The 14145-nt window shown below is 39.3% G+C and overlaps 1 protein-coding gene across 1 annotated transcript in view; it reads left to right on the top strand.

The window, feature by feature from the left end:
• Nucleotides 1–387: 387 nt before the first annotated feature.
• The window catches only part of TRMT9B (tRNA methyltransferase 9B (putative)), a 91815-nt gene continuing 78057 nt past the window's right edge, over nucleotides 388–14145 (top strand). The window contains exon 1 of the mRNA XM_086464608.1: nucleotides 388–512. Within this exon, the coding sequence (XP_086320734.1) occupies nucleotides 388–512 (125 nt within the window). The remainder of the gene's footprint in view (nucleotides 513–14145) is intronic.

The following is a 14145-nucleotide window of genomic DNA, read 5'->3' as shown; positions in this document are numbered from 1 at the left end:
ATGAGTCATCCTCACTCAGCTGAAGAGCATCATGGAAATCCTATGGGAAACTAACCCTTCTGAAGAGAACAAATCAGCTCTTTTTAGCAACTGACCTTCTGTTCAGATTGTTCATGGTGTTGGAGGCTAAGCCAGTCACAGAATCACAGAATGTTAGGGGTTGGAAGGGACCTTGAAAGATCATCTAGTCCAACCCCCCTGCCAGAGCAGTCATCGGTGAGCATCAAGCAGCGGGACAGGATGTTATCACAACAGTTTGGTGGAATGGAGATGGACAAGTTTAGAGGCAGAAGCTAATTTAACATCCCTACAGAACCGGCAGCTGAGAAAAAGGGGGATGCAGGTCTCCCACAGGAGGTCCCACAGTCAGAAGCAGTAGCTGTTCTTATGCCACAAGTCTCTAGCCTCGCTGCAGCCTCTGATGTTAGGATTCTCGGGATGAGAGTGTACAATCCCAGCATGGCATTCTGGGGAACTGAACCTACCTACTTCAGGACATACATAGCAATCAGGTGGAGTGGTGAGTAGTTCTTACTTTTCTCCAAACACAAAGTGGCCAAAGAATAGCCAAAGCAGGTAGCCCTCTCTTTCTTCTCAGGCTGTTCCTCCAAATGATGTGTGCCATAAGGCCCAGAAACATGCTGAGTTCAACTTTTCTATCCTTGTCACTTATGATGTGTCTCACTGCATTCACCTAGGTCTGCTCTCAAATTTCTGCCTGGTCTGCTAACCGTGCTGTATCCACATTCTTCCCAATAGTCCCACTGTGTTTCACTACTGGAATTTAGGAACTTATCTGTGTTTAAATTCAAAAGCCTGGACCTAACTAAGTGTTTTGCCTGTCTGTTAGCCTTGTGGCCAGGATAAGCCCTGTAAAAGACTGCAGCTTTTATACTTGCAGGTGAGCCCCATTTCTGTTTTGAGGACTTCGATTAAGATCTGCTTTCTGGAGTACCTGTAGCCTCTTTTGATTGAGAAGGCTTGGTTAAGAATTAGGGGAATGAGTCAAAACAGTGTTTGAGAAGAGGATCAATAGCTAAGACTGAGGTGGGATAAACATGCTATGTGTGAGTGAGGGAGCTTGGCCTTTGGGCTTTTTTTTTGTTTTGCTGAACTTGTCCGTAGGGGTCTTGACTGTGACTTCAGCATACATTCAAAAAAGTTTCTTACAATTCAAGTTTTTTATATAATTGCTCAATTTTCTAGTCTGTTGCAATGAATTTGCAGTGTATGTATAAGAAAACCATTTTAATCATATATTGAAAATAAATCAGTTTTAGATTCAGCAATTCACATACTTACAAGAAGGGACAAGACAGGTTTGCAGTGCAAAAGAAAAGTCCCTGTTAAGGTGGTTTAGCTTGGTAGTGACTAAAGGATTACAAATGTGTAGAAATATGTACATATGACAAAGGTGTGTGCAGATTGCACTGCTCCTGACAGCACTGGAGTGGTGAAGGAAAATCACCACAATTATTTTAGTCCTTGCCATTACTGCTGGAAAGGAACCTCTCGGATACAGGCATGAAGTGACAGTGACAGGATTTCCACCATGGATCTCACCTTCTTCTCCCCTGAGGTCCTAAGATCCTCCCAAGACCCAAGACTTGCATCTCAGCAGGCTCATGGGACCCTTGTTTTGGAGGACGGGATGTTTGTGTCTGTTTCAAAATTAGTCTAAACTAAAAGAATGTATACATATTTAGGTTCTTCCTGTAATTTGAACAACAAAATGCTTGATTTTGTGCTTTTTATATACTTTTTAATATACATTTCTATACTGAAATGAGATGCACTATGTATTTAACTAATACTTTTAAAAATAATGGCTACTGAACCTGCTGAACCTACTGAGAAATCTGTATGTTGTTCCAGCTTCCCCTCTCAGCAAATCTAGCTCTGTTTCTGGTGGAGATGTCCCGACTTCTTATTTTGTTTGCAGAGCGAGTAGTGATGCGATAGCTTACGTGCAATTAGAAGACATTTTGTGGAGCTGCGTCCTTTTTCTCGGAAGGTGTTGCCTTGTAATTGAAAACGTGACTCTGGCAGTGGTGCCCAAAGTACTAGTACTTCAGGGTTGTGTCTGACCATTTCAAGGTTAGTTTTCTGAGTCGAGGGAAACCATTATTAAAGCTTTCAGTCCCTCGATCTGCACACTCACGCATATTATGCATGTCCCGTTGGAACCGCAATAAAGCGGATATAACCAGAGGGAAGGAGGGAGGCTCGTAAGGAGCCTGAACGCGCGTGAACAGCGGCCATGCCCGCAGGGGCCGGAGCCAGCCGAGCCCTGCCCGGGTCCCGCCGGCCGCGCCGGTGCTGCCACCCGCCGGCGCCGGGCGGTGCGGCCCGGGCTGGGCCCGGTACCAGCTCCCGCTTCGGGGCCGTAGTGGGGAGCGCGGTAAGCCTTGTCAAGACTTGAGGCAAAGCCAAGCGAGCGAGATGCAAGCGATGTTTTCTGGAGTTTGGCAGGAAACGGGTGTAATTTCTCTGAAGAACACTGGGGTGGTTTAACATCTCCGGTCTTGTCTGGCAGCTGCCACTTAATATAGCCCTAAGCATTCAGATTGATGTTTTCTGTCCAGTTTCTTTACGGTTCTGTTCCTTTTGTTGCTGCAACAACTGCATTTTGGCGAGCAGTACGTATTAGGGCTAGTATTTTTTCGTTGGCAAAAAGCTTCCTGTTGGTATCCGCCCATTTTAGTAATGTATAAATATAAAACACCACTTGTCTGTATAAAAAGACTGTCAGTTAATATCTGTTTAGACAGTAGCAAGAAGTCCACCCCAGAGCAAAACAATACCAGTGAGAGCTGAGAAGGCTATTTCAGCTGTTACAGAGACCTGCGTCTCCCCTCCAGTTTACCCAGATGCCTCAGTCCCTCTAAACTGCAGAGCAAATTGAAGAGCTTGAAAACATGTTCTGAAGGTCAACTTGTTTTCAGCCTCTCCAGTGAAAGTATTGCAAAATCAAGGCACATTGGTACCGAGCATTCTGCCAGAATCTCCCATTATTTATAGACTGAGAAAGATTTGACTGGGCACTGACCTCATTGCAGCACAGTGTCACTTAGAAGCGTTTTAGGCCTTAATTGCTCTTTAGAATGTTTTATTAGGTTGTCTATGGTTTAATACAAAGACGCACATCTATTTAACCTCGGCATGTACGTGAGCTTTGTGGCTCTTTACTGCCTGTTGTGTAACCCATTTTAAGGTATTGCTTTTCAAAAAACAGGTTTGCTAAGCCAGGATACAGACTACACGAATATGAAATATTAGATAACATAATTGTTAACAGCCAGGTTTTAATTAGCAGCCTTAAGACATCTTCTACTTTACTGCACTAATATTTCAGCTGTCTCAAATTTCTCAGTCCCAGTGACTGTCTCAAATTTCAGTCATATGCTCTACCCCAGACATGGACTTCTGTTACAGGTGCTCAGGACACTCTCATGTTATGAGTTGTTGTGGGAGGAGATGGGTATGAAAATGAACATTTGATTTTTCTGGAAACTAGAAAGGAATATTTCCATATAAGTAAAGATTGGGAAATCTAATTACTTGCAGTGACTCTTATTTTCTGTGAAGCTTTGATCTAGTAAAGAGACAAGAGAATCTAACATAGATACCTCTGTGAGTGAATCCTTTTTTCTTTAAGGAGCTCACTGGGAGATTGAGGTTACTCTTCTTTATCTTCATTTCTGGAAGCTAACTAAAGCAGAGGCAAAGGGAGGTGGACAAATTATTGACTTTTTCATTTAATGGAAATAACATTTTCTGTTTCTACTGAAATTATCTTTTTGGCATCATTTCAGTTCACCATAAACAGGGAGAGTTCAAAATTTTCTCACCGTATGAGGAGAGTTCAAGATGGAACTGGGGTGGGAGTTGACTTACTACTCTCCAAAATAAGTAGATCAGGTTCTGGATGTGGTAACCCATTACATCTCAGTATGAAAGATTCGATCTTCTACACCAAGTGCCACTGACATCAGTAGGACTTCTTACAGAGTTTTACAGCATGTCCTGAGACAACTGGTGTAAAGAAGCAATAGGAAGGGGTACTGGAGGACTTGGCAGCCTTCCAGTCCTCGCATTATCACACACGGGAGTGCATGTCACACCAGGCTGTGCCAACCGAGGGGAAAAGACAATCAAGGTGCCCCCCATGTTTGGGTATGTTTCTGGGGATGGTGGCTCCTACAAATCACATGGTGCAGATAACAGATTCTGTGGTTGGAAGGCAGAGATTGGTAAGAAGGGTGTTTTGAATCAATATATTTTGAATAAATATAGTCTTTTGTTTGTTTAAAAAGCAGTGGAAGAAGCCACTCACAGGGAAATAAGAAGAGACATAAACAAGTGAAGGAAATACAGGCTAAAATTTGCACACTTTAGTTTGCCGGTGGAAAGATGCAGTATTGCGTTTCTCCCACGGTGTGGTGCTGAGTGAAGCTGCAAATCAGCAGAGGCCCAGAGGATGGCTGCAGTGTCCGTTTTGGCCCTGCCAAGTTTCTGAGTCTTAAACAGGCTTGCAAGGGCAAGGGCATCATCTCCCTCGGACAAAAGAGCAGCTTATTGCTGTGATATACCGGGAGAGGGAGGGAAGAGCCTTTGCAGCTTCTTTCTCTCTTTTTTAGCCTATTCACAGGCTGTATTATCAGACACTGAGGAAGTGATTTGCTGTAAACAGGATGAATGGATTAACTCTTCAATCATTCTTTCACCTGAGCTTTTCTTTCTCAGTAGTAGATTATTCCATTACACATCCTTAGGAAAAGGCCACTGGTGGTAACTAGGGCAAGACGAGGGGGTGTTTTGTTGTTTTTTTTTTTTTTTCTTGTTAATAATGCACTTCGATATAAGAAACAAATCAGTAAATCTAGACTCATAAGTGACTTTTAAAAGTTGTGGGATAATGACTCAAGTCTGACAGTTCTATCACTTTATAATCTTGTTTTTCTGTTTTTGTTTTCTTCCTTTCAATGATGGGTCTTTGTTGTTCATTTGCTTGTTTGGTTTCTGTCAGTCTAAGACCCTAGCTTTACAATTGATTTTATTAGTGGCTAATCCAGTTACCAACCCTGGCTCCCTCCCAACTGTGCGTTATCACCTACTTGCTGGCAATTATCACCCCAACTGTTTATTCTTCTACAGTAGCAGTTTACTCAATTACTCTGCTAAAGTTTTGTAATAAAAAAAATCCATTTTATGATGGGGATTTTACCTTACATACCTTATGCTACTTTTCTGTTTTCAAACAGACCTGTGAAATTATCCTAAATTTAAGAAAGTGATGGAACAAATATTAGTATTGAGCAGAACTGAGATGTTGGTAACTTCAGCAACAGGCTGAAGGGTTAATTATGTGATAATTTGTAATAGGGGACAAATAGACATTTCTATTCCCTATGTGTGACCCTGTATATTTCCTATATATTCACTACATGTGGAAGTTTTTTTGACCAATAACAATATTATGTTCTAGTTTAAGGCCAAATTTTGGCAAAGGAACCTTACAGCTCTTTACAGGAATTTGCTCGTTGTCAGAAACAACATTTGTGCACTGTCAGAAGCTGCTGTCCACATAGAACACTCTGTGCTGTGGTCCCTGTCCTTTAAGCCTCATGAGTTAGGTATTTGAATAATTTCTGTGTCTGCAGACAGGAGACAGCCTTTTTTAGCACATTGCCATGCTGATACACTAATACTGTTTTTCAGGAACAATGAGGTATCATTAGAACTTTCACTAGTTTAAACTGTGTTAGAAATCACTATAAAATCAGATTTATGACAAATACATACACATTGTGTCATTGTTAAGTACTTATCACGAGTGGTGAATAACAAGGTGCTTCTCTACAGTTTTGATGCAAAGTACTTTGACTATGGTTAGGATAAAGTGTGGTTAAACCAAGATTTCAAATTATGCCTTTTCCAGATATCTAAATTTTCACTTTTTATTTCGGATGTACACCTGTGACACTTCCAGATGAGAGCTATTCAGTTGTTGATAATTATTTTTTCATAAAACTAGGATTTTCTTCAGTTCCAAATTAAGATGACTATGCAACAATTCCTGATACAAACATGCAAATGGAAATTATGTGTATTTTCTCTGAATTGCTCACTACAGAAATCAGTTATATAATTATTTTCTGTTGGCTCTCAAAAAGAAATTTCTGAAATACAAAATGTGATGGATTTTTCCTTTGTTCAGTTCCAGTGCACCTGACATGGATTTGCTGCTTTCCTAAATAATTTTTTTAGCATGAGTGAGATCCATTCCAGATAGACAAAAACATGGAGAGTAATTTCTAATATTTTCCCAATTATTTCCTTTCTTGTCAAAGTGCCTAAGTTTTGAAATTCATTTAATGAAATATTTGGGGGTTTTTTTGATTGTTCAATGGGTATACCAGAGTTGTTTTATTGACAGAACTGAGCAAGATGGAAGTTGTCCTGGTATTTAAAAAAAAAAAAAAAAAAAAAATTTATATTCTAAACAGAAAGAGTCAAGAATGTGCATTAATTTATGTTGGTTGATTAAGACACCATACAAAAGTGTTGAAGCTAACACATCTTTGTTAAAAGTAGGGCACTATGGGTTTCTGTGTGTTAAATAATTTTTTATGAAAGAACTGAAATCAACTTGAAATTTCAACTAGATATGATTCCTGAAATGTGAATTTTAAGACAAGTTTCACATTTCCCTGAATGTATCAAATATAATGATAATAGCTATACAGCCTAGTCTATTGAAATCAGGGAATAAGCAGTTACCTCATTCTGAAATGCACCTATTTGCTGTTTTACATTCTTCCTGTTATTTCGACAACATTGACAAGGACTACTATTTGCAGCTTTGTTAGGAATAATATTTTTTCCTTCCATGCAAGCAACAAATAGAATTTGAAGTTGGACTGCTGGTGCTTCATAAACTTCTTGTCTTTAGTGGGTAAAAATAAGCTTACCAGAAGACATGGAAAATTAGAATACAGCAAGAGCAGTTACGTGGGGTAGTACAGTATTATTTCCTTTCTCTGCCCTGCCTTTGTCTCTAATACCCTTTATCCGACCTCATAATTTTTTTTAGAAATAGTGGTAGCGCTACTACTCCACTTAATTTGTAACTCATTTGTAGTCCTTCCTACCTACTTTCCAGATCTTGGCTGATGGATAACTGAAATGTTTGCCTCAGTTCACATAAATTCTCAGGGCATTACACCAGTGTTCTGAACAGACTCTAGAAACCTCTATATATATACCCAGATTAGTTTTTCATTTGAGAGCGTGTTATTGTAGGCTTGGAATATTGCTTCCAGGAATGCAAAAGAGCATTACTGAGAAAATTAAAATTAATTTAGAGGTCAATCCAAGTATGATTACTGGATCCTGTAAAACAGAAGTGCCTTTCTGGTAAAACTTCAGTTACTTTATGAGGTATAGCTCATTGATTATCTTTCAGCCAGTAGACATTTCAATTTTATTGGTAGCATTACAATGTAGTCTAAGTACATTCTAAATTACAAGTGTAGTTTATCCACAGTTATTTGTCTAAAATTATTTAGGAGCTTTGCCTAAGCTAGAAATATTACCAGGTTACCTATTTTCCAAGGTTTTTGTTGTTTATTTATCTGACTTACTTTCTGATTGAGTTATACTGTTGTTTTAGGTATGAAAACATGCAGGTTTTTAAGATAGCTTGAAAATACTGACTCTTCTCCATCCTATCACTGACAAACATATTATTGCCCAAAACAGCATGCACATGTAGTTGCATCTGGTATTCAACATAAACTTCAGAAGAACTCAGCTATCAGAAGGAATACCACATCACAATAGCTGCCAATTCTTATTGCTTTCTACTGTTTTTCTTAAATCTTATTTAAATGTTTGGTTTTTGCTCTCTGTTGTTCCAGAGCTCAGTAAAGTTTTGACAGTTTAACTCCTGATCTGGTTGCCATGACAATATTTGGAAGTGACCACTAAAGTAGTTTCAGAATTTTCAAGCTTCTTTTTAATGGTCACAGCGAACAATATTTTGCTTCATGCTTTGCCATTCTTCAGCTTATTCATAGTGGATTCAGAAAGGATCTAACCTGCTATGGGCTTTTGTCATTTATTGTTTGCTCTTTGTTTTTTAAGTAAAAGCATTTTTCAATAGGTTAGATTTTCAGCCAGTTAGGTCACATACTGCATCGGATCTATATTTTTGCTTCCCCTGTTAAGGCAACAGCTAAAGGTGCTGTTAATCAAAAAGTAGAAATTCTGCAAATGCTTTGTGAGTTTAGTAATAATCTGAAAGTAATTCCACTTGTTCTTTTGGCACTGGAGTTGCTTTGGAATCCAGCCAGTACTTCAGAGCTTCAATGACTGCAAGCAACTCAGTGCCGCGGGCCATTTTTAGGATTTAAAAATTACTGTGGGTGGCTCATCTTCGTGTGCATATTCAAGGGATATATGACATCCCAAACATTTTTCTTCAGGATCATAAAAACTGGAAACATCAACAGCAGCTTTTAACATTGATTAAAATTCATGTGAATGGTCAGAGTAAAAGAAGATTTTCTCTGCTAGATTAGGACCACTACCAAAACATTCCTGGGCCAGTCTGTCTTTCTGCAAATGTATTTCCTGTTAAAGATTATATTTCATCAATAATTACCTTGATTTGTTTTCCCACTACTTATGTTGTCCCCAGACTAATTTGGCACTAGGTAGCTCTCCATCTTGAAGGCTATTTGGAGGTACATGTTGGATTAGGGCACAGTGAGTTTAAGCCAATCAACTAATCAAATATATCCAGTGGGAAATAGTATGCAATAAAGCAAACATTTGTTTATTGTAGATTGTATTGGTCTTCCACTGAAATACAAAACCTCTTGTAACAGGAACGCCAATGCTATTGGTATGTGATTATTTCCTGTTTCAATTAAAAACAATTTCTGATAATGCCAGGAACAACCTCTTTTTTAGTTTAAGACCTTTCTTGATGTACCTTACTATTCATTTCCATTCAGTTCTTTCTAGGATATTTATACAAAGGCCTATTAATGCTAGCATAGCTAGGAATAAAATTAGTTTTATATTTACTTGGTCCTTTCAGGAATCTGTACCAAGGGGCACTAAAAGAGGGAGGAGGAGGAACCTAGTGGATTTAATTTACATTCTCCTGGTTAGCATCTACATTTAGCCTGTACCCAGGGCTAAACATAACAGTCACTCTATCACTTGATGACCCCTCACCAGTCAGGGAGGGAAATTGGGGGAAAAAAGGAGTGTACTTCCATAGGTGGAAGTACAACAGATTTAACAAAACCACCACCAGTATAAACAACAAATACTTAGCCAAATAGTCCTCAGTAGAAGCAGAGGAGAAGCAAGAAGAAGAACACCACCATCACCCTCACCCCCACCCCCCTTTATAATGACCATGACATTATGGTATGGGCTGCACCTGTAGCTAACTCCAGTCAGCTGCCCTGCCTGGCTTGAGGCTGCTAACGTCTGGCCTACGATTCTATCCCAGCCAAACCAGGACAGTTAGGCACTTGGCTGTTCACAGCCAAGTGAATATTCATTCACAGCAAATTAATATTCTGTGGCTGTGAATAATGGCTGTGTTGCACTTTGAAGAGAGTCATATAATTTTTCCAGTTCTGGAATTGCAAATACAGCTTCAGTTCACATGTCTGCATAATGCTTCTGGTTTTGGCATAGTTACATAGAACTGAACCAGCTCAGGAGCGTACGTGTATTACATGGACATACATAGAAAAAACAGAGCTGGTCCTCTTACTGTCTTTGAAATTATCCATAAAATAAGTTTTTGTATTTGTGTTTTTATGTATAGCTTCACTGATTATGCTCTGCATGAAGTTATTTTATGGAATATACTGAAAATTGTAATCAACAAAGCTATTTGTTAAAGGTGATGGAGAACTGCTTTGGCACTGATGAAACGTTGAAGATAATTTCTTACAGCTAAAGTGCATTTAGGTATAGGTTCTAATTCATAAAACACACTATACTGTGAGGCAAATTAAGTTCCTTTATGTATTATACGCAGATGTGCAAAAGCAAGAAAATAAAAAGTTTATGTGTCAAACAGTATCAGCTGTTACCTTATTTTGAAGCAAAATTCAGGTCCATGCAGGTTGTCTCTGTCAGAAAAAGCATGAAATCGTGTGTCTTAAAGACAATCCTCCCTTTTATTGGCAAAGAATTAAAAATACCCCAAAAAACTGAAACACAACTGTTTCCATAGTCACAAAAGATAAATACATTTTTTTAGCATTGCAAGAGTTCCAGTCAAAGCTTAAACTAAAAATAAAAAGTAATTTCTTATGGTAGTCCTATGAGATCACAGTTTTACAGGATCACTGTTTGGTGGGAAAGCCCTTTCAAAGGTTCTTGCCCTTCTGTACAATTGCCTGTCCTCTCAAGCTGTGTTTTTGAAGCCGTGCTGTGTGCATAACAGAGACGCACATACGAATGAGCAGCTGGGGGCAGCAGAAACAAGGCAGGGTTGCTTTTAGCATGGTATTACAGCCTGAATGCTTTTATAACTGCATTTTGATGTCATCTTTGCTTTATACTTCTGAAGTTTTGTTCTTTTTCTACCTCCCTCTCGTTGAAACAATATCCAGAAAAGCCCCCCTTATTTTAGTGATATTTAACATAACCTACCTGTAGTCTTCTAGACAAGACTCCTCTCTTTTAATGTAGAATTACCATTACCTTTCACAGCAAATGCTCTATTTCCCAGTAGGGACTACAGTCTTCTAGTAGCTACTGTTCAAACTGCCAGAACAGTGTCTCCCATTTCCAACTGTACCTGCAAAGTTTCCTCTTCATATCAGAGGAGGAAAATTCAGGGTTTGCATAGATAACATGATGACAGGTGCGTGAAGGTTAATATCTCTGGAAGAAACACCATGTCCTTCAAGCCAAAAATAGTGAAGTATGTTGTTAATGATTGTTTCCATTAGACAGGACTATCTGCATCCAGGTAGAAGAATACTCGCCCTGGATCTCATTGGCTACATCTGGTCTCCCTCTGGGGACATAAATTTTTAGCTTGTGCTTTTTCTGCTGAAAATGTCTGCAGTCATGTAAGGGTTGTGTCGGGGCGGCTAGAGTGACATTTTTGTAAGATGACACCAGGGTTATCATGTACTGCATGCATGGAGCATGATATGTGAGTGTAATGGGTTTGTGTGGCAAGGTTTTGGTAGCAGGGGGCTACAGGGGTGGTTCTGTAAGAAGCTGCTAGAAGCTTCCCCTGTGTCTGATAGAGCCAATGGCAGCTGGCTCCAAGATGGACCCGCTGCTGGCCAAGGCTGAGCTCATCAGCGATGGTGGTAGCAATTTAAGAAGCGGGGATGGGGCGGGGATGGAAAATGACAAATTCAGCCAGAGGAGAGGAGTGAAAATATGTGAGAGAAACAACCCTGCAGACACCAAGGTCAGTGAAGAAGGAGGGGGAGGAGTTGCTGCAGGTGCCAGAGCAGAGGTTCCCTTGCAGCCCGTGGGAAGGACTCATGTTGGAGAAGTTTGTGGAGGACCCTACGCTGGAGCAGAGGAAGAGTGTGAGGAGTCCTCTGCATGAGGAGGAAGAAGCAGCAGAGACAATCTGTCATAAACTGACCACAACCCCCATTCCCTGTCCCCCTGCACTGCTCAGGGGGAGGAGGTAGAAAAAATTAGGGATAAAGTTAAGCCTGGGAAGAAAGGAGGAATGGGAGGAAGGTGTACTTAAGATTTGGTTTTATTTCTCATTATCCTACCCTGATTTGATTGGTAATAAATTAAATGAATTCCCCAAGTCGAGTCTATTTTGCCCATGATGGTAATTGGTGAGTGATCTCCCTGTCCTTATCTCAACCTGCGAGCCTTTCATTATATTTTCTTTCCCCTTTCCAGCTGAGGAGGGGAGAGATAGCAGCGGCGTTGGTGGGCACCTGGTATCTAAGCCAGGGTCAAACCACCACAGTGAGGATAGTAAAAACATGTTTGAGAGTACTGGTCTACTGAGGATGAGTCTGTTGAAATAGTGTTGGGGGGCTATTGTAAGGGGGAAAGTGGCAGCGCTGGTGTCATCTTGTCTGTACTACATTTAGATTAAAGTCCTTAAAAAAAATTACCTCCAGGCTGCACCTTAAGCTTTGTCTTAGAGGAACTAGTCAGTTTGCTCCAAATGAGAGCCTAAGCAGAACTCAGATGCGTGCAGTATGAGCAATCAGGGAACCAAGATCTTGGGAAGAGCTGAGAGCTTGCATCACTTGATGATATAAATTAACTCCATGCACACCTCTCATTATCCATTATGCACATATTTCAGCCATGAGGAGTATCTCTAGTCTTTATCTGTGGGTGCATGGACTGATTAATAAAGAACATCTGACAAAGTAAGATAATTTTATGAAGACTAGGATATTCAAAGAAAAATGTGTCTAGGGAATATTCAGAAAGATCAAAAGCTTGTTTTCTTCGTAGTGCTATTAGGCATTGAAAGTAAAACAATGAATTTTGCATCAAAGTACCCCACTGTCTCATTGCAGCATGAATAAAACCCAAACTGATTTACAGCAAGGTTACTGAACTGCTGGTTTGTGAGCTATCTGGCCTGAAGGATGAATTTGTCTCACGTCTGTATAATTTTGATACAGTTATGCTGAGCATCTAGTTCTGTAAAATACTGCTGAGCCTATCCATCCCCAGGAAATTATAAATTTGATTTTTAGGCATCCCAAAACTCATAGCAAGCCACAATTATTTAAATGCTAGGCAGCCCTGATGTAGAAAATAAGCTATTTCGTTATAAACAATGTAGCAACTGCTTTTACTTTTAGATGAAAATAATATAAAAATAATATAAAAACAGAATACTGGACTATTTGGTGTGATGTAATGTGTCAGCTTGACATAATGTAAGTCATATGATGCACTGACAACATCCAATAACATATATAGTAAGTACCTGTAATAGAATAAGATAAAAATAATATATATAAGCATGAAAAAAAAAATCTGTTTTAACACGGTATTTTAATTGTATTTCTTAGGAAGTGTTGAGAGTACTCAGATTTGTTCTGATTTGGAATAAGGTCAGATTTTGAAATGCTTTTGTTTCCTGTGAAGTGGAAATCTGAAGTGCTGATCAGCTCTATTTTTAGGGGAACTTTTTAACTGATTAGATCTCAGACTAATTACTAGATCTTGTTTTCAAAAATCCAGAAGAGGAAGCTGTCACTTCGAGTTTCTGGAACTAGTTTCTGTATGTGTGATGCAGTTTGTACATCTTTGTAGTCAATCTACTCTTAAGTCAATCATCTGTATGCATATGTAAATGTGTTTGTTGATTACCTTTTTTTCCCCAATCATAAAAGATAGATATATCAAACATTACTTTCTTCATTACTTTTCCACTTACAGGAGAAACCATGCTTAGAGAGAAGTTTTTAGAGAGGTCAGAGTCCTCAACTATTAGGCTGTAGTTACTTTAGATGTCTGTGTAATGTACAAGAGTATACATGATTAACTGAAAATTATTCTGCTAAAACCTTCTGTTCTGACTGATTTACCTGATTAGCCTGCACATGATTTTCAAGGTTTGACCTTTTGGCTTCAGCTTAGATAATTGTATTGACAAAGATTGTTAAAGCTGCTACTATGCAGTTTCCTTATTATGGACAATGTCAGAATGAGTTAAGAGATTTGTGTTTACATGCTTTCAAATTCTGATTAAATGAAAGGTAAATCTCAAAACTTCCAACTAGTATTTCAAGTTATAAATTATCTTTGCCTGTAGCATGAGAAGATAACAGCACTTCAGTCTAGTAAAGTACAGGCATGTCTTGTGGGCATTTTTGCATTTGTTCGTTGGCAGAGCTCCACTGGTCTTTTTATTCCTATTACACTGAAAGAGAACAACAGCACCGAACGAGACTCTGAGTGAAATATAGCCAATGGAATTGCAACTTCGAAATACTTGCACAGTATTTTTATAAAAAATGCCAATGTGCTGAGGATTCATTAACTGTCATATGTTGCCGACAGCGGAATCACACCTTTTGCTCTCCTCCAGGCCACGTAGGCCAGCCCTATGTCTTCATCTGACAAACCAGTGATGTGTTCAAG

Source organism: Leptosomus discolor, chromosome 4, assembly GCF_034619465.1.
Source record: "Leptosomus discolor isolate bLepDis1 chromosome 4, bLepDis1.hap2, whole genome shotgun sequence".
NCBI classification, from domain to species: domain Eukaryota; kingdom Metazoa; phylum Chordata; class Aves; order Leptosomiformes; family Leptosomidae; genus Leptosomus; species Leptosomus discolor.
The sequence above is the reverse complement of the archived record's forward strand: the minus strand, read 5'-3'. Positions and strand labels throughout refer to the sequence as shown.